Source organism: Mandrillus leucophaeus, unplaced genomic scaffold (genome assembly GCF_000951045.1).
Source record: "Mandrillus leucophaeus isolate KB7577 unplaced genomic scaffold, Mleu.le_1.0 Scaffold173, whole genome shotgun sequence".
Taxonomy (NCBI): Eukaryota; Metazoa; Chordata; class Mammalia; order Primates; family Cercopithecidae; genus Mandrillus; species Mandrillus leucophaeus.
The window spans coordinates 4367103-4386921 of NW_012101732.1; the positions used below are offsets into that span (position 1 = coordinate 4367103).

At 45.2% G+C, this 19819-nt stretch overlaps 2 protein-coding genes across 7 annotated transcripts in view; one reads left to right on the plus strand and one right to left on the minus strand.

The window, feature by feature from the left end:
- The window catches only part of SLA (Src-like-adaptor), a 66998-nt gene extending 60936 nt beyond the window's left edge, over positions 1 to 6062 (plus strand). For all 6 annotated transcript variants that reach the window (XM_011977092.1, XM_011977091.1, XM_011977094.1 and 3 more), the window contains 2 exons: positions 2610 to 2742; positions 4046 to 6062. In XM_011977092.1, coding sequence (XP_011832482.1) covers positions 2610 to 2742; positions 4046 to 4259 — 347 coding nt within the window. In that variant the 3' untranslated portion in view covers positions 4260 to 6062. The remainder of the gene's footprint in view (positions 1 to 2609; positions 2743 to 4045) is intronic.
- TG (thyroglobulin) overlaps positions 1 to 19819 on the minus strand; it is a 287674-nt gene that overhangs the window by 95218 nt on the left and 172637 nt on the right. The window contains exon 41 of the mRNA XM_011977089.1: positions 12758 to 12960. Within this exon, the coding sequence (XP_011832479.1) occupies positions 12758 to 12960 (203 nt within the window). The remainder of the gene's footprint in view (positions 1 to 12757; positions 12961 to 19819) is intronic.

A 19819-nucleotide genomic window follows, 5' to 3' on the forward strand; every position in this document is an offset into this window, starting at 1 on the left:
AAAAAAAAAAAAAAAAAAGACACAGAATGAGAGGAATTGTGCACCAGGGGTTTGAATAGACATCTAACAACAGGTTGCTTATAATTTTTATCATGATGCCTTTAGGCAAATTACTTGGCATCTTGGAGGTTCAGTTTTTTCATTTGCAACATGGGGATTAAAATGCAATAATCTTCACAGGATTGCTGCTAGTCCAATTGAAAAAAAAAAAAGATGCATGTGAAAAATGTGGCACCTAAAGTACACCATGCACGGTGGTTACTGGGAGAACAGAGTGCGTGGGGCATAAATGAATTCTAAAATATGGCTGGGAAAATCAAGGGCTAGGGACCTTAAGGGTCTAGGAACCCTTGAATATAGAGGTGTTGGACCGTAAAGGTGCAGAGGAATGTGCATTCTGATGAGCCATGTAGACATGGATGAAATAGACCAGCGTGTCTGAACCCAAGGGACAGCTGGAGGATGTCTTTCTTCTCTATTTAAGAGGCAATGAGTTGCTTTTACAATGAGTCAATAAGATTGATTTTGGTCACATTTCTATGGCCCTGAGTAAGTTACTTCACCTTGGGATGCTCAGTTTTTCCCTCCCTAAAATGGGTATAAAAACACTGATGGCCACGTGTGGCAGCTCACGCCTGTAATCTCAGCACTTTGGGAGGCCGAGGTGGGTAGATCACGAGGTCAGGAGATTGAAACCATCCTGGCCAATGTGGTGAAACCCCGTCTCTACTAAAAATACAAAAAGTTAGCCAGGCATGGTGGCATGTGCCTGTAATCCCAGCTACTTGGGAGGCTGAGGCAGGAGAATCGCTTGAATATGGGAGGGGGAGGTTGCAATGAGCCAAGATTGCGCCATTGCACTCCAGCCTGGCGACAGAGCAAGACTCCGTCTGTAAAAAAATAAATAAATAAATAAAATAAATTAAAATAAAATAAAATAAAATAAAAAACAATACTGACCACACAAGTTGATCAAGGCCTCAATGAGATCCAGGGGTTGAGGCTAGCTCAGTGCTGGGCTCATATTATGTGCTTATGAGTGGTGGTTCTTTTGCTCTTTGTCAAAATGTATTTTTCACGCTGAGTATTAACCTGTCTAAGGAAGGACACTCACGGAGTGTCCCCTGCCTGTGCTGCACACTGCAGCTGATCTCTCCAGCCTCTGCATCTGACTTCATCTTCCTCGCCTCATAACCTGGGAGGTCGTTTCCATTTCCAACCCATGACAGGTCATTATTTTAGATTTCCATCCAATTAAATCTCCCCCTAAATTCATGGTCTCACCTCCCATTTCTCCAAGGGCACCTGTGTGGGTGGACATTGGAGTTCACAGTTGAAGTCAAACTGAAAACCATGTAACAGGGTCTTCCTGGCCCGCCTGCCCTGTGACAGGCTGCGTGTGCTTCTTCCGCTACAAATTCCTTTTGTTCTTTGGCAAGGACGCCCCAGAGAGCACTCCATAAATCAGATGGGAAGTGGGGCCTGTCAGAGGGGTGATGTGCTTTCTAAAACCTGGTGGTGGATTGGCTCTGAGGCCAGGGGTGGCTTAGTCCTGCTGGAGGCCAGTGGCACCTCACCCCCTTGGCCACATCATCTCCCCCCGGGGCACAGAAGCACTGGGGTTTTCAGCCTGAACAAGACTACACAGAATTTCCTCAATCTCTAAGATGGCTGAGTACAGCAGAATCAAGTCTTTCTCATGATAACATGGGCTAGGGAGAAGCCTTCCAAGAGAAAGAAGCTACCTTGTAATGTACCTGGAAAGACGGGGGACCCTGAGAGTCAGACGTTTTACACAGAGATTTTCATACAAGGGAAAAAAGAAACAGGTTTATTTAATTTTTATTCTTTTTGTGCATGAGCCTCTAGAGTGAAAGAGAGATTATTTTCATTCTTTGTCCGCATTCTCTCTTTGCCCTCTTTATCTTTGTTTTCTCTTCCCTCCCTTCCTGTGTCTTCTACTTTTTGTGCTATTTTCACCTCCTCCTCTTCCCCCTCCTCCCTCTCACCTTTGCTTTTCCTCCTTGCCCTCTTTCATTCCTCCTCTGCTCCCTCCCTCCTTTCCTTCCTTCTTTCATTGTTTCTTTTATCTTTCCTCCTAGAGGTGTATTTAGTCCACCTGTGCCATTCTAAATGCACAATTGTGGGGATCAGTATTGTACGCAGCCCCATTCTCACACCCTGTGAGGTCAATGGATTGGGCCTTCGTGGGAAACCCTGGAAGTCTGCGGCCTCTGCAGGCACTCACTTGTTCCCTCATTTCTTTCATTCTGCAGTTGAGGAAAGGAAAGCTCAGAGAAGTTCTTGGTAATTTACTATTGGGGTAAAGCTAAAATTCAAACTCAAGCTTGGTTGATACTGGATCTTAAACCTCTCTCTCTGCCCGTGTCTGGCTAAGTGCAGAGGATACCAGGGCACGCTTACATTTCTCAGACAGTTGGGCACATGGCTTTCAGCACTGCCACTACCTACCATGCCCCTTTGAAATCTCAGGTCCAGTTCCCCATGGCAACAGCCAGGGAGCTGCACTGGTGGGTGTCTCAGGCCCGAACCCCACACTGGCTGAGGCATATCCAGGGTCCCTGACCGGCTGTCTGCTTCCTCCTCAGAGGTGGCTGATGGCCTGTGCTGTGTGCTCACCACACCCTGCCTGACACAAAGTACGGCTGCCCCAGCAGTGAGGGCCTCCAACTCACCTGTCACCTTGCGTCAGAAGACTGTGGACTGGAGGAGAATGTCCAGGTGAGTATGGGGGGTGTGTGTGTGTGTGTGTGCGTGTGTGTGTGTGCGTGTGTGTGTGTGTGTGCGCGTGCGTGTGTGTGTGTGCGCGCGTGCAAGTGCTCCGTGAACATGTGAGCACAAAACAGTATGTGTGCCTAGTACATGAAAACCATGGCCAGGGTCATTCAGCCCTGCTGAGACTAGAGGGTGAGCATCCCACACAAGCGTAGCCCAAGGGAATCCCTGGGTGCAGGGGCAGCCTCAGGCCTCACGATGTGTGTGGCAGCTCCCCATGTTTCTGCAAACATTTACTGAGTCCTTATTCTATGCTAGCAGTATACATTCTAGCTGAAATATACCACTTTTCTTTTTCTGATTGTTAGGATACTAGAAACTAACACATCCTGTGTAAATTTAATATTATTTAAAATCTACTCACAAAGCTTAAACACATCAGCAGAATCCTATAGTGACTTCTTTGTTTTTTCTAAGAGAAAAAAAAAATTTCATGGATTTGTTCTGTTTATTCCATTGTCAGCCTGTGAATTTTAAAGGATATCTGTAGTTCGGGATTTGTGGGTTATCTTAATAATTCAGTATCAATCCAGACATCCCACTGGCAAATCAAAGAAAATCAGAGATCAAAAGTATGCGAGACAGGAAGAAAACTACTCTTTCTTGTAAATAACAAAAGTTAATTTTTACTAAAATTTACAGTTGGAAGTATCAACCATCCAAGAAAAGAGCGGTTCAGGTGGGTTAAGTGATTTGTACAAGATCACATGGCCCACAAATGTAAGAACCAGAATTAAAATAATGGGTTAGAATAATTGCAGTTAGAGTAGTTAGAATAATAGGTAAGGGTAATAATTAGAATAAGTTAGGGCCAGGCACGGTGTCTCATGCCTGTAACCCCAGCACTTTGGGAAGCCAAAGTGGGCAGATCACCTGAAGTCAGGAGTTTGAGCCCAGCCTGGCCAACATGGTGAAACCCTGTCTCTACTCAAAATACAAAAAAGTAGCTGGGTGTGGTGGTGGATGCTTGTAATCCCAGCTACTCAGGAGGCTGAGGCGGGAGAATCACTTGAGACAGGGAGGCGGAGGTTGCAGTGAGCAGAGATTGCACCACTGCATTCCAGCCTGGGCAACAGAGCGAGACTCTATCTTAAAATAAATAAATAAAAATTATAATAAGTTAGAGAAATAGTCACCAGGATTTTTGTTTTTCTTTTCCTGCTGTTCTCATTTTCTTGCCCTTTATCCCCTCCTCTCTCTGTGACTCTCTTTTTTCCCTTTCTCTGCCCCCTTTTCTTCTGACCAACAGACTGCATGAGAACCCTGAGGGAACAGAGAACCCAATTGGGGTAGACGAATCCCTTTTCAGCTATGGCCTTCGAGAGAGCATAGCCTCTTACCTGTCCCTGACCAGTGAGGACAACACCTCCTTTGATCGAAAGAAGAAAAGTGTCTCCCTGATGTACAGTGGCAGCAAGAGAAAGAGCTCATTCTTCTCATCACCACCTTACTTTGAGGACTAGCCAAGAACAGACACAATGGTTCATGCCCAAAAGGAACAGAAGTTCCAACTATTGCCTGGGATCTTGCAAAAAGCAAGGTTCCCTGATCCCCGGGAACCTCACATATTTTAAAAGCCAAGAGAAGCCACACGGAGACTCAAATTCACATCTTCTCTATCCACATCGTGACCAAAGGAACCCCCCTCCCCGGTGTCTGATCAGGGCTGTGGCATCACGAAACATTGGATCATGACATGTCAGGCGATGCTTGGAAAAGCCCAGCATGTATGTATGCACACATTGTGTGTGTGGGAAGGACAAAGCCACTCGCACAAGAAAGTGCACCAGGACTGTTCTCCAAGGAACTGCACCTGTCCAGATAGTACTCTGAGGTCATTGGAGAGAACTTCTGCATGGGCAAGCCTGAGAGGGAGAGGAAACAAAAGCTGTGGCCTGGTAGAAGGTCTGGGTTTGCAGATGGGTGCCCTGAATGGAACTACTTTAACCAATCCATAGGGACCTCTGGTATGATTTCCTCTCTTTTTAAAGGAACTTCGTGACACTAAACATTAGCCCAAAGGACTTCTTAGCCTTCAAATGGGAGATACCTTTGGCCTGCTCCCGCACCAAAGCCATGTGGGTGGAAGTCAGATGGCCCCCCTGATTCTGCAGAGGGCCAGAAGAATGAGAGGAAGGCTGCTGGCAGGGAAATCAAGGGGACGAGCCTAGAACTGCACCAGCTTCCCTGATGTCTGCAGTCATGGCTTTGCAGCGCAGACAGAGCTTCTCTGAGATGCTGGGATTCTTGTCTGTATGAATGCATCAACTATTCATTTATTGCCTGAATAGGCATTGCATTAAGTCCTGTGTAAGGTGTCAGGCAAGCCAAAAAAAAAAAAAAAGATGCATAAGTCCCAACCCCCAACAGAGGTGTTCACAGTGTAGACAGGGAAAAAAAATGTATAAACAAATGTGTAAAAAGAGAAATCAGCTCATGGCTTAGGATGGAATTGGAGACAGGTGAGAGACACTCAGGAGCTCATTTTCCAGCTGCTCTTCAGAGTGGAAGGGCTGGCTGGATCGGGTAGGTAAGAATAGCTGGATTTTTTTTTTTTAAGAAATGGATGCAGTCTAAAGAATTAACTCACCCAGTACTTTATTCTAAGAAGGGTCTGGCATCCATATGAGGAAAAATGCTGAACTCCAGGAAAGATGGGGAGTTCAAGTGGATTAATGATGTCACGCATAATTTTAAGAGACAAGGGAGAAAACACAATGTATAGCCAGAGAAGGAGAAGCTGCCATGCAAATCCTGCTAGGAAAAGAGTGGGCTGCAGATGAATCTATGACTCATGTTTCCCGGTTTCAAAGGGATTCTGGGGAAGGAGGGGAACATGCTTGCAGTACCTCTCCCTGTCTGTCTGCTCACATAAGCATTCCGTCCATCTGAGCTCATCGTGCTAGTGGTATGTATATGTGCAGTTACACGACTTTCTGTATCATAGATTCCAGTGTGTTTATACAAGGAGACATCCGTGGTTTCCCCAACAATTCCAAAAGGCTATTTCAAAGGAACCAGCCAACGTATGAGAAATGAATGTAACACTGTGGATATTGACTTCCCGCATAAGGCAGGTGACCCCCTGAACTCCAGATGTCTGCACAGCATCTTATGTTCTTATGTACTGTTTTCTGTTGTGAAGAATGTGATTGGAATGTTTGGGGAGCACCCAGAGGGATTTCTAAATGGGAAGCATTACACTTTGCTAAATCATGTATTTATTCCTGATTAAAACAAACCTAATAAATATTTAACCTTTAGCACATAGGGAGAGTTTCTGGGTTGAGGGGGATGGGTGCTTCATTCAGAAGCTCTGAGGGTTTCAAATTCTCAAATAAATGTACAACTAGAGAGAGAGGAGCAAAGATCACCCAGAGAAACCTGGTGCCAGTTAGCAGCTCAGCATCTTCTTTAGGTGTGGCCTTAAGAAAAACCAGAGTGTATGACTCTGGGGGGTGTCTCATGAAACTTGAAGATGGGTCTAAGGGATTGAAGGAAAGACCAAATTCTGAACGATTGTTATAAAAACGTCTCGCCTAGATTTTCTGCACATTACTTGTGATAGCTGTGCTATTCATTCTTCCAAGAATTTCTTTCTGCAGATATTTCTGGACACCTACTAAATAGACACTGCTCAGGGACTGGGACTGTAGCAATGAAAACCAGATGAGGTCTCTGATATCATGGAGTTTGACATCATAAATAAACAAGATGCTTGGTAATGATGGTGAGCGCAGGCTCCAAGCAGTCACCTGGCAGGCAGGGCATCCTTCAGGTCCAGGCTTAGGAAAGGCCTCCAAGCAGAGGCAATGTTTGGGCTGAGGCCTGAAAGGTGAGCAGCAAACAGCCATGTAAAGATCTAGGAAGTGTATGGAGTCCGCAGGAATAATGGGGCAATTCCTGCAGGCAGGAGGAGCAAGACTGCATGCTGAAGGAGCTAAAAGAAGGCAGGGTGGCCAGACTGAGGGAGCTAGGGAAGCACGGAATGTGAGTAGGAGGTATCAGGAAGGTCCTGCAGGGCCCTAGAGGGTAGGGGGTGGCATAGGGTCAGTTCTAGGAGACATGAGGAGCCACTGAAAGGATCCAAGTTGGGATAAGATCATTTCACTGGTATGTTTGAAAGATCATGCTGTGTGGAGGACACATTTTTAAAATTCCAGCGTTGTCTATTGACACACAAAGTTTGAAAATAAATGGGCAAAAAATTTTAATGCAAAATTAAAATTTTAATGCAAAAATTTTTAATGCAAAAATGAATGAAAGGAAAACCTATGGTCCCATTTTTGAGACAAAATGGGACTTAAGGTGAAAATAAATTACATAATGGCAAATAGAGATGTGCAAAAGGAACAAGATATTAAGAAGAAAAAAATGATTGCAACCTGTGTTAATGGGATGATATAGTTTCAGAATATATTAAGCAACTGCAACAGGGACAAATAGATAAATCCATAATTTTACTTGGAGATTTTAACATACAAATCTCAGAAACTAATTCAGTAAGCAAAGATAAATAAATACATAAATAGGTAGATAGATTTTGATAACACTATATAACTTTTCTGCCAACAAATGGATAATGTATTAGGTCACAGAGAAAGTACTAATGAATTTCAGAGTCAGCATCTTCCAACTCATGCTCTACGATAATAAAGTAATAAAATTGGAAATCAAATTCCAAAGTGATGAATAAAAATTTAAAAATTCTAGGGATCTAAAGTCTAAAAAAAATCCTTAGGTTAAGAAGAAAATAATGCAACAAATAAAACATTATAAATAAATGACAGATTGCTACTTTTCAAAATTTCATGGCTGTAGCTGATAAAATAGTCAAAGGTAAATTATTGCTTGAAATAAATTGATCAGGAAACAAAGAATGAAAGCGATGAGTTTAACTTTCAACTTAAGAAGCTAAAGGGACAATAGATAGCCAAAGAAACGTGAAGAAGGTAGAAGATAATATAAGACATCAGTGAAATAGACTTCTGAAAACACAGCCATAGAGATTTTAAAAAGCAAAATATTGTTTAAGTAGACTAATGTGATAAAAATATGAACAAGCATGATCAAGAAAGGTGAAGAAGAACAAAAGCAAATCAAATGCAGTTCTTCTTGTAACCATACCTGAAGAGGGATTGTGCCCCTTGCCAGCAAAGCCCTAAGATGGCAGGTGTGGTCCTCCTTCCTCCCCATCCCTTCCCTACTATCTGGAACCCCTGGCAGCCTAAACTCAACCATGCAGATGAGGAAGGCCTTAAGAAATAGCAGAGAAATATCCAGAAGAAACCAGAGCCCTGAGTGATCCAGAGACACCTGGACTGCCTACCTTGGCAGATGTTATGAGAGAGAGAGAAAGGGAAAAAAAAAAAAAGGAACTTATTTATCCACTAAACTGCTTTAGTACTGGGTCTCCTTCTTATATCAACTGAGCATTTTGCTTCAATAGGTATAGAAATAAACCTGCTATTATTTGCAGAATAATGAGGAAACTTCATAGAAAACCCAAAGAAACCGACAGGCAAAGCATTAGATGTGACAAAACAGCTCAGCAAATGGCTGAATCCACTTATTTCCTAACACTAGTATTTTCAACCTGGAAAATACAATAGAAAAGAAGACAGCATCAACAATACCAACCAGATGACGGTATGTGTGGGAACTTACCTCACAATGATTTCACAAAACTTTTATTAAAAAATGTTCAAAACTGCATGAAAGACCTAACAAGGCAAAAATACTACGTTCACGGTTACAGTGTTTACCTGATTCGTGAATGCAAGGCTTAACATCATTACAATGTAGATTTTTTTTTTTTCTGAAATTAATGACCAAGTCTATGTCACTCAAACTCCCAGCAAAAATATTAGAATAAAACCTCAATAAACTTATTCTAAAATATATACAGAAGCATCAAAACTCATGAATACCTTGGTGAATTCTGAATAGACAAGCATAGCATGCTCATACTATGAGATATACTGCAAAAACAATAGAGAACAGTGTTCTGAGCCCAAACCACCATCTCTCTCTCATCACTTTAGTGGACCTCAGCACTGTCTCTGAACCAAGTGCTGTGCTAAGTGTTAAGGAAACACTAAAAGCATGAAACTCACATAAGTTTTCAAGCACCTAGTCATAGTAGAATTGGGATGAGAGATGTTAGAAAAATAACAAGCATGTAAAATAAGGCACAGTTCCTAAGAATTGCTACATATAAGTGTTTTCACTAAGGTGAGATTCTTTCCTTCTATTTCAAGAGACGAGGAAAGACTTGGAGGCTTCACTTCAGCTGAGTCCTGAAGGACAGCAGGAACTTTCCAGGTGGATACTGGATATGCTGAACACAGAACAGAGACAAAAAGGCCTGGAGGAAGGCACGGCATTTCCTCAAAGGGGTGATAGTTAGTGAGCCTGGAGTGTAGGATTCATGCAGGATTCATGCAGGAATGGAGTAAAAAACAAGACCAGAAAATTTAGCTCGAGGCTGATTCCTGAGGCCAGGAGTTCACCCTGAGGAATGCACACTTGGGGCGCTGTCATAGAACAGCAAGGGAAATGTTTTCTACGTTCGTGAATCATACCACAGAGGACATGACTTCCCTGTCTTAAGACTGTGCAGGGACAGAGCCACAGGATGCATGTTTGCAACAAGTCATCCTTCATCTTCCAACCCAGCCCCAGAACGGGTGAAATACCCTAGGACATACTTCTGTCTGGAGTTGCCTTCCCTTGGCAAGGGAAGAGGGAAGAAGGAGCTTGATTTCTTGAGTTCCTATGTTGTGCAGGACACTTTGCAAACCATCAGTCCTGACAATATCTCGAGACCTTGGGAAACAGAATTCATCACACTGATTTAATTTGATAGGTGAAGAATATAAGGTGAAGTGTTTTCTCCAAGACTAGGATCTTCATGCAGGCCTATCTGATCTTAGGCTTCGGCTCTTTATCTTACACCTTGAGACCCCAGGAGAGTCCCAAATTCCTGGAGAGGCAGCATCATAGAGTGGGGAAACACAGGACTTGGCTTTAGGTTCTAGTCCTTAACACAGCTTCTTCCTTGCTGTGTGTTCTTTGGTAGGTCACTAAATCTCTCTGAACCTCAGATTTCTTATCTCTAGATTGAAAAATAAAATAAAGTCCCCATGCCAATCAGTCAAGGAGTTGGTAAGATAAGACACTGAAAGTGCTGCGGTCTCAGATGTGCTGAATGAATACAGGTTATTCATTGTCATCACAGGCTTTCCCTTGACCAATGTTTCAACAGTTCTGGCCCCAAGATTTGCAGAGAGACTTAAGATTTTATCCTAGAATAAACTGCCAACTCATATTCATTTCCCCAAACATCTGTTGATAAAGAACGCATTTAATATATTGAAGTATTTTAGTTCTCTCAATTCCAAATAATTTCACATGCATCCCAAGGATTGCTGGAAGCAGTTGTAAAAGCTGCTTCCAAATGACTAAAACAGATGGAAGGGTTTATTTTTAAATACACTGCCATTTGTTAAAGCAGATTAGTATTTGAAATTCCCCAAACACCTAAACCCTCAAAAAGAAAAATCTGCTTTCTGAGCCCATTGGAAGATATTTTTGGCATCTCCTGGGTCCTAATGAGTGTCTGGTTTCTGAAAGGACCCTGGAGAAATCTCTCCAGGATCAATTCAATGCAGGATGGTTTGTTTTCAACACCAGGAACTGAAAGATGTTTGTGCTCAGTTCTCCTGCCACTGAGATGGATCAACTTCAGAGGGACAGATTGCAGAAAACTGGAATCAAAGGACAAGACTCACAAGAAAGGGATGGAAGGAGGGAGCTGGTGTATCCTGTGGGTCCCTGGGCCCCTGAGAGTAACAGCTGAATCCTCCCCCAGTCATCTGCTCATTGCTGCCCCCAAATAATTACAGCACATCCACGGGCTCTAAGATGTGCTGTGTGGGGGTGCTCGGGGTCCCATGGAGAGCAAGGCACACCCAGCCCCTGCTCGGCTGGAGCTTGCAGTCTTGTGAGGCAGCAGCTTTGGCACTAAGAGCAATTACTTACTGTTGGAAATCCTGGTAAATGCTGCATAGGAGATGTACAGGCAGCACAAGCCATGTAAAAAGGGCTCAGTTCTAGGCTGAAAAGTCAGGAAGGCTTCTCTAAAGAAAAAGTAGGGAAGGCAAAGAGGGGGATGGGGAAAACTGTTCCATGCAAAGGAAACTGCCTGTATGGGCCAGAACAGAGCATGGACTCCAAGGAACATGAAAGGCTCCTGTGGCTGATGGAGAGAGATGCGTGGCAGGTGACACAGCTTAGTGTTGGCAACGGTGATAAGGCTGATCTAGCATCAGTTGTGCCCAAACAATGATTCTTCTCCTACCCTCCTAGGATCAAGAGTTTGGATCCCTACAAGGTCGGGCAAGGCTGAGGTGCAGTTAGTCATTCTCCATCTTTCCTTAACTTCACAGTGTCCTAATTGCTTTCTCCACCTCCAGCATTGCCCCTCTTAAATTCATCCTTCAGCCAGCTTTAAGAGAGGTTGTCCTGAAGGGCAGCTGTAAGCACGTTTCCTTCCTGCTTAAAGGCCTTCTGATGGCACGCCCATGTTCACAGCAGCACTGTTCACAATAGGCAAAAGGTAGAACTCAAATGTCCATCAACAGATGAATAGATAAACAAAATGTGGTCCCTCTGCACAATGGAATATTATGCAGCCATAAAAAGGAGAGAAATTCTGACAATATGGATGGACCTTAAAGCCATTATGCTAAGTGAAATAAGCCAGATACATAAGGACAAATCTTACATGATTACACTAATATGAGGCACCTACTACAGGCAAGTGGATAGAGATAGAAAGTAGAGTAGAGGTTACCAGGGGCTGAGAGAATGAGGAGATGTGGGCGTTAATGGATACAGAGGTTCTCTTCTGGCAATAGTATTAATGGTTGCACAAGATTGAGAATGTACTTAATCCCAATGAACGGAACACTTAAAGTGGTTAAAATCATAAAATAAAATAAAACAAACAAGCAAACAAATAAATAATCAAAACCACTCTGATGGCTCCCCATGGACTCAGGATAAAACCCAAGTTGTTCAGGGCGGTCTGGCTCCTCTCTGCCTCCACACTGCTACCCCACCAGGGCCCTGTCCTCCAAGCTTTCCCTGTTGCCAGGACTTTGTCTCTAGGTAAATGCCTACCCAGCATTCAGTATTTGGCTCAGACACTCCCCTCAAGGGATGTGCTGATCCAAACTCCCTCCTTCCCTTATGCTTGGTTGGGGCCTTCTCTTTGGGCTGCCCTAAGATCGTCTTGTAAATATCTACTTTAAGCATTCGTCCCTCAACCCCTAGTAATGACAAGCTTCCTAAGAACTGGGCTATGTATAATTTTTCATGGCATTTCCAGATGCACAGCACATCTGGCACAAATTGGATGTGCCATAAAATTAGAAACTAATCAATGATAGATCAATAAATATCAGGGCGTATGCAGTGGCCAACCAGGTTATTTTTTCCATTATAATTATTGTCATCATCAACATCATTGTATCATCACCATCATCATCATCATCATTACCACCATCATCTTCCTCCTCATCACCATCATCCTCATCCTCACGTAGCCGGCACTTCACACCATTCAGTAGAATTGCAAGCAGTGAGTTCTCTTCTTTGCCATCATTCATTGACAAGAGAGATAATAGATGGTTCAGATCACTAAATCCTAATGAACCACTCTCGGGAAATAGAAACACTTTACCATCTAAAATTTTTAGCATTTCAGACATGAGTGGGAAAAAGTTAGCATTGTGGAATCACACATACGTGGAAAACTCCAAGCAGGATCCACACTCAGGACAAAGGACAAGGGAAACCCAAGCAATTGAAACCAGTTAGACTTTTGAAGCACAGGCGAACCACCTCCCCCAGCCATATCTGCAGTAAGACTGAAGGTGGAACACACACCACTTACCATCAGCACAGCTCTCCGGAAAAGTTGGGAGTTGGTGGCCCTGGCCATGAGAAGGTGGATGCTGGCCACATCAGCCCCAGCACGGTCTGCTGCCAGGGACACACGCCGAGGGTCCCCGCCAAATCCTCGGATGTGGGTCTGCACCCAGGTCAGAGCTGCCACCTGGTCCAGCAGCCCCCAGTTGCCACTCACCTCTCCGGACCCTTCAGAAAAAAGGAAAGCCTTTTATCCTTTGTGACTTTGCAAACTTGGATTTGAAAATCATGGTGCTGTCTAGGGCAGGAACGTACGTGGCCCCTCCAGGGGCTCTGGGCTCTTGTCCTCACAGGTCGGGACTGTGGGTTCCAAATACAGTGAGGAACAGTGGAGGAGCAGGGGCCTTGAGACCAGATACACACAGGCCTGAATGCTAGCCAGCTAGGAGAACTTGATTATGTTTTTGTACCTCTCCTTTGCCAGCTGGGAGACCTTGATCATGTCCTTATAACTCTCTGAGCCACAGCTTCCCTGTCATTAGCTGAGGGGACTTGCTCAGATTAGAGGCAGCACATCTTCAGGTCCACCACTAGCTTGGCCAATCAGTGGGAAGGAGGTGAACTCTCTGCCCCATGTCTTTGACTATTGCAGGTGGCTGTCCCAGACAATGGCCAGGCCAGGCTGGGGCTCTGGATCCCACCCATCCCCTCACCTCATCATCTGAAGCCTTTATTAGCACGCAACTGAATTGATCTCTTTCCTTTTTCATAGACTCCAATTAACATTTGCTGAAAACTCAGCACTATTTTTTTTTTTGATAAAATGATCTAGATACAAACAAGTATAGCAAAAATATGCTCTTCTCCTTAGGCTTTTGAGACACTACATACACTTCTGGTTGTCTTGTGAATTCAGTAGATCCTTGTCAAACTACTCCACTAACTTGTCCTCTTTGTCAGACCTTGGAACACCAGATCTCATTCTCATCTCATCTGAGGTTCCCATTCTTCCTTTCTGACTTTGCACTAAGGAACCTCATCAAGTTCCATGGCTTTCATTACCACCTACATGTTGGTGACAGTCCTATGTGTGTCAGCAGCCGAGCCCGCTCCCTGAGCTCCAGACCCCTCACGTTTCTCCATGAGGCACCATAGTTATGATTCACAGGATTCAGCATCCAGCAAGAAACTACTGATAAGACCCATATTCCCAAATAGGAGAAAAGAAAAGAAAAAACAGAAAAATCTTGCATCCTGATTCCCCAGTCTAGTAATCACAAAGTTGAAGAGAATACCATGGTCTCACCATGGAGCCACAGCAGCCGGCTGCAGTCCCAGCTGCACCATTGATAGCCTTGAGGGGCCCTGGACAAGTTCATGTTTGTGTGCTTTGATTTTCCCCATCTGTAAAACGGGGGTGATAATAGCACTTCCTCATAAGGTTGTTGACTAAATTAGTTAATATTTGTAAGGAGAACAGAATAGTGCTTGTCATAAACCACTATGGAAGATTAATTTTTCATAAGATAGAACAGGTTTAGGTTCTAACATTATGTCGCTGATGCTCTTAGCAGAGTGTCCTTGTCTCCAACCTGCCTGAGCACTCCACTTAGCTCAGAGTGCATAATGATACAAATTATTCTTCCAGCTGTGGAAATGTTCAGAAGTTCTTCAAATGCATTTTGTGTTCTGGGACTGGTGAAGCCATTGGTAGAACATGATCCTCATTGTGAACTTTCTGGATTGCTCTTATGATCCATTTGTTAGGATGAATGTGTTTGTTTCCTCTAAGGTCTCAGGCAGCCCGGGAAAGCAGGGCACCAACTGAGTCAGACCAAGTCCTGAAAATCTGGAAAGTGACATCCACAGTCTGTATTCCAGGCATAAGGAGGAGAGAAAATGTTCCTGACTCTCCCTTTCCATGTATTAGCTTTTTTCCACTATATGATAACGGTCAATGTTGACTGCTGGGGTCTAGACTTCTGAGAGGTCACAGGTGAACATGTGTTCAAGGGGCCACTCATCCAACAAATATGAACTAGGCTTCAGCTGGTATCAGGCACTATGCTGGGTACGGCAGAAAGCAAGAGAGATCCTACCTAGCCCTAGGGACCACACAACCTCAGAGACAAACGCAGAAGGCAATTACCAAACAATTACAGTCCAATATGTCTAGTCCAATCTTTTCCTTTACTGGTAAAAAAACCGAAACTTTAGAGGGAATGAGCTTGTTTAGATGGAAGAAGTGAATCTGAGATCAAGTTAAGACTCAAATCCTCATTCACAATCAGAATTCTGTCCTAACATTCAACCCAATTCAATAAATGTTTGTTGAAAAATCCATGATGTGCATTAAAAAGTTTCAGTGCTTTATTTCTGAAATTTCTCTATTCAAAAAGCCTTTATATCTCCCTCATTCCTACTGCATCAAGTGCAAACTTCTTCCTGGCTTTCCTTAGTCTGGGTCCCCATCACTGCCCAGGGGCCGCCCCCTCTGCTGCAGTCTGTGTGTCTCATCCCCAGTTCTCATCCTGAGGTCCCACCTCACTCAGTTATGCCACAGGCACCCTCTGTGCCCCATCTGATGTGCTTCGAGGCTCAGGCCCAGGGGCAAGACACCAGAGGACTGGTCTCAGCTGCCCACAGGGAGAACTGACCTGAATGGAAGCCCTCCTGGCCTGCGCTAACACTATTCTCCACCCACTGCCACCTGCCCTGATCTGCCCCATACCTCCTGGCTCCTACTCCTCTGCTCAGAGCATCCAGCAAGCATTCACCTGCTTCATTGTTGAATTAACTCTTGTTTGCTCATTCGATCTCTTCAACGACCTGACGGAAGCCCCTTAGCACCGTTCTATGCTTGCCCTGGTCTTGCCAGAGAACATCAACAAGAGGCAGTGTAGTGTAGCGGCCATGAAGCCAGACCAGCTGGCTGCAGTCCCAGCTCCACCATGTACAGCCTTGAGGGGCCCTGGACAAGGTAATATTTGTGTGCTTTGATTTTCTCCATCTGTAAAATGGGGATGATAATAGCACTTCCTCATAAGGTTGAGTAAATTAGTTAATACTTGTAATGGGAACAGAACAGTGCTTATCATAAAGCACCACAGAAGACTAATTTTTAATAAAATAGAACAAGTTTAGGTTCTAACATGTTGCTGATGCTCTTAGCAGTGTGTCCTCGTCTCCAGCCTGCCTGTGAGGGGGCACCTGCTGAGGGAGCATTCTGAGTCGTTTTGGGTAGAGAGGAGAGCAGACCTGCTCAGTAGGCCTCCGAGTGTCCCAGAAACGATGAGGTCATGGCGTGTGTGGTTACCGTTGGCAGCCGGACCTTCTGTCTGGTGTCTTGGCCAAAGCACATTTCCTCTGCTCCCACATCCTGCAGAGCCCATAGGCCCCTTGTCCAGCCTCTCCTCCTGTGTCCCAGACGCCACCGCCCCAGTTCCCTTCACTGCATTGCTCTGCCAGACAGAGAGGAACAATGACTTGGTGCCAGATGCCCCCTGGGGTCTGTCCTGCTGCAGGGTCCAGGCTTGGGGAAATGGCCTCCCCTCCTGGCCTGCGCTAACACTATTCTCCACCCACTGCCACCTGCCCTGATCTGCCCCATACCTCCTGGCTCCTACTCCTCTGCTCAGAGCATCCAGCAAGCATTCACCTGCTTCATTGTTGAATTAGCTCTTGTTTGCTCATTCGATCTCTTCAACGACCTGACGGAAGCCCCTTAGCACCGTTCTATGCTTGCCCTGGTCTTGCCAGAGAACATCAACAAGAGGCAGTGTAGTGTAGCGGCCATGAAGCCAGACCAGCTGGCTGCAGTCCCAGCTCCACCATGTACAGCCTTGAGGGGCCCTGGACAAGGTAATATTTGTGTGCTTTGATTTTCTCCATCTGTAAAATGGGGATGATAATAGCACTTCCTCATAAGGTTGTTGACTAAATTAGTTAATATTTGTAAGGAGAACAGAATAGTGCTTGTCATAAACCACTATGGAAGATTAATTTTTCATAAGATAGAACAGGTTTAGGTTCTAACATTATGTCGCTGATGCTCTTAGCAGAGTGTCCTTGTCTCCAGCCTGCCTGAGCACTCCACTTAGCTCAGAGTGCATAATGATACAAATTATTCTTCCAGCTGTGGAAATGTTCAGAAGTTCTTCAAATGCATTTTGTGTTCTGGGACTGGTGAAGCCATTGGTAGAACATGATCCTCATTGTGAACTTTCTGGATTGCTCTTATGATCCATTTGTTAGGATGAATGTGTTTGTTTCCTCTAAGGTCTCAGGCAGCCCGGGAAAGCAGGGCACCAACTGAGTCAGACCAAGTCCTGAAAATCTGGAAAGTGACATCCACAGTCTGTATTCCAGGCATAAGGAGGAGAGAAAATGTTCCTGACTCTCCCTTTCCATGTATTAGCTTTTTTCCACTATATGATAACGGTCAATGTTGACTGCTGGGGTCTAGACTTCTGAGAGGTCACAGGTGAACATGTGTTCAAGGGGCCACTCATCCAACAAATATGAACTAGGCTTCAGCTGGTATCAGGCACTATGCTGGGTACGGCAGAAAGCAAGAGAGATCCTACCTAGCCCTAGGGACCACACAACCTCAGAGACAAACGCAGAAGGCAATTACCAAACAATTACAGTCCAATATGTCTAGTCCAATCTTTTCCTTTACTGGTAAAAAAACCGAAACTTTAGAGGGAATGAGCTTGTTTAGATGGAAGAAGTGAATCTGAGATCAAGTTAAGACTCAAATCCTCATTCACAATCAGAATTCTGTCCTAACATTCAACCCAATTCAATAAATGTTTGTTGAAAAATCCATGATGTGCATTAAAAAGTTTCAGTGCTTTATTTCTGAAATTTCTCTATTCAAAAAGCCTTTATATCTCCCTCATTCCTACTGCATCAAGTGCAAACTTCTTCCTGGCTTTCCTTAGTCTGGGTCCCCATCACTGCCCAGGGGCCGCCCCCTCTGCTGCAGTCTGTGTGTCTCATCCCCAGTTCTCATCCTGAGGTCCCACCTCACTCAGTTATGCCACAGGCACCCTCTGTGCCCCATCTGATGTGCTTCGAGGCTCAGGCCCAGGGGCAAGACACCAGAGGACTGGTCTCAGCTGCCCACAGGGAGAACTGACCTGAATGGAAGCCCTCCTGGCCTGCGCTAACACTATTCTCCACCCACTGCCACCTGCCCTGATCTGCCCCATACCTCCTGGCTCCTACTCCTCTGCTCAGAGCATCCAGCAAGCATTCACCTGCTTCATTGTTGAATTAACTCTTGTTTGCTCATTCGATCTCTTCAACGACCTGACGGAAGCCCCTTAGCACCGTTCTATGCTTGCCCTGGTCTTGCCAGAGAACATCAACAAGAGGCAGTGTAGTGTAGCGGCCATGAAGCCAGACCAGCTGGCTGCAGTCCCAGCTCCACCATGTACAGCCTTGAGGGGCCCTGGACAAGGTAATATTTGTGTGCTTTGATTTTCTCCATCTGTAAAATGGGGATGATAATAGCACTTCCTCATAAGGTTGAGTAAATTAGTTAATACTTGTAATGGGAACAGAACAGTGCTTATCATAAAGCACCACAGAAGACTAATTTTTAATAAAATAGAACAAGTTTAGGTTCTAACATGTTGCTGATGCTCTTAGCAGTGTGTCCTTGTCTCCAGCCTGCCTGTGAGGGGGCACCTGCTGAGGGAGCATTCTGAGTCGTTTTGGGTAGAGAGGAGAGCAGACCTGCTCAGTAGGCCTCCGAGTGTCCCAGAAACGATGAGGTCATGGCGTGTGTGGTTACCGTTGGCAGCCGGACCTTCTGTCTGGTGTCTTGGCCAAAGCACATTTCCTCTGCTCCCACATCCTGCAGAGCCCATAGGCCCCTTGTCCAGCCTCTCCTCCTGTGTCCCAGACGCCACCGCCCCAGTTCCCTTCACTGCATTGCTCTGCCAGACAGAGAGGAACAATGACTTGGTGCCAGATGCCCCCTGGGGTCTGTCCTGCTGCAGGGTCCAGGCTTGGGGAAATGGCCTCCCTTCACCCAGCAACTGCTTCCTTTCCAACTGCTCACATCCATAGGAACCAAGACTCCCTGTAAACACTGGGCTGGGTTTGCCTTTTTTCATCAGAGAGCATGCGTTTGTCTAGTGGGCCTCAGGACTGGCACAAGCTTCTGCTTTCATTTTCCTCTGGTCTCTTTCACAAAGTACCTCTGGAGCCTCGGGCTTTCAGGGACCGTTTTCACTCTGGGGTACAGCAACAGATGCCGCACACGTTTATCAAACGAGATGATACTAATGAGGGGCTGCTCAGCCTGGCTCTGTGAGTGACAGGGCTGCCTCTGCTGAGATCAGGAGGCAGGTCTGTGCCAGCCACTGGCCAGATACTGGGCCAGGAAATGATAAAAACAACCCTGCCTTGGAAGAGCCCCTGTCTAGGGAAGAAGCGGGGAATGAACATGGGTGAGTCCTGGTGCTTGTCCTCACACACTTCATCTCATGCGAGACGCCCTGCAAGGCTGAGCATCTTCCACTCACAGACAGGCAGCCTGCACTGGGATGGGGAAGGAAGGAGCTGCTCAGAGTTTTGGCACCATGGAGCCACAGAGCAGCTCTCAGACCCCATCCCGCTCAGATGCAAAGCCACATTCCCTGCAGAATCCTAGGCTGAGGCTGACATGCAAAGTAACCAGCTCTTTCCAAACCTATCTTCTGAACTGCAATTTTCAATGACTTAAACTGGAAAAAGAGAGAGACGAAGAGGTGGAGTACAGGAAAGTTGGAGTACAACAAAATGATCCTTTTGGACCTTGTAACAGTGGATCCAGGACATCAGGCAGTCCAGGACATCAGGCAGTCCACAAATCCTAGAGAGCGTCCAACACACAGGACGAACCCCAAGGTAAACTGTAGACTTGAGTAAATCATAACACACCACCATCGGCTCGTCAAGTATAACACATGTGCCCAATCAAAGCATCTTATGAATAGTAGGGGAAGAAGGAGGGGGAGAAGGGAGTGTATGGGAACTCTCTGTCCTTTCCGCTCAACTTTTCTATAAACTTAAAACAGCTCTAAATAATAAA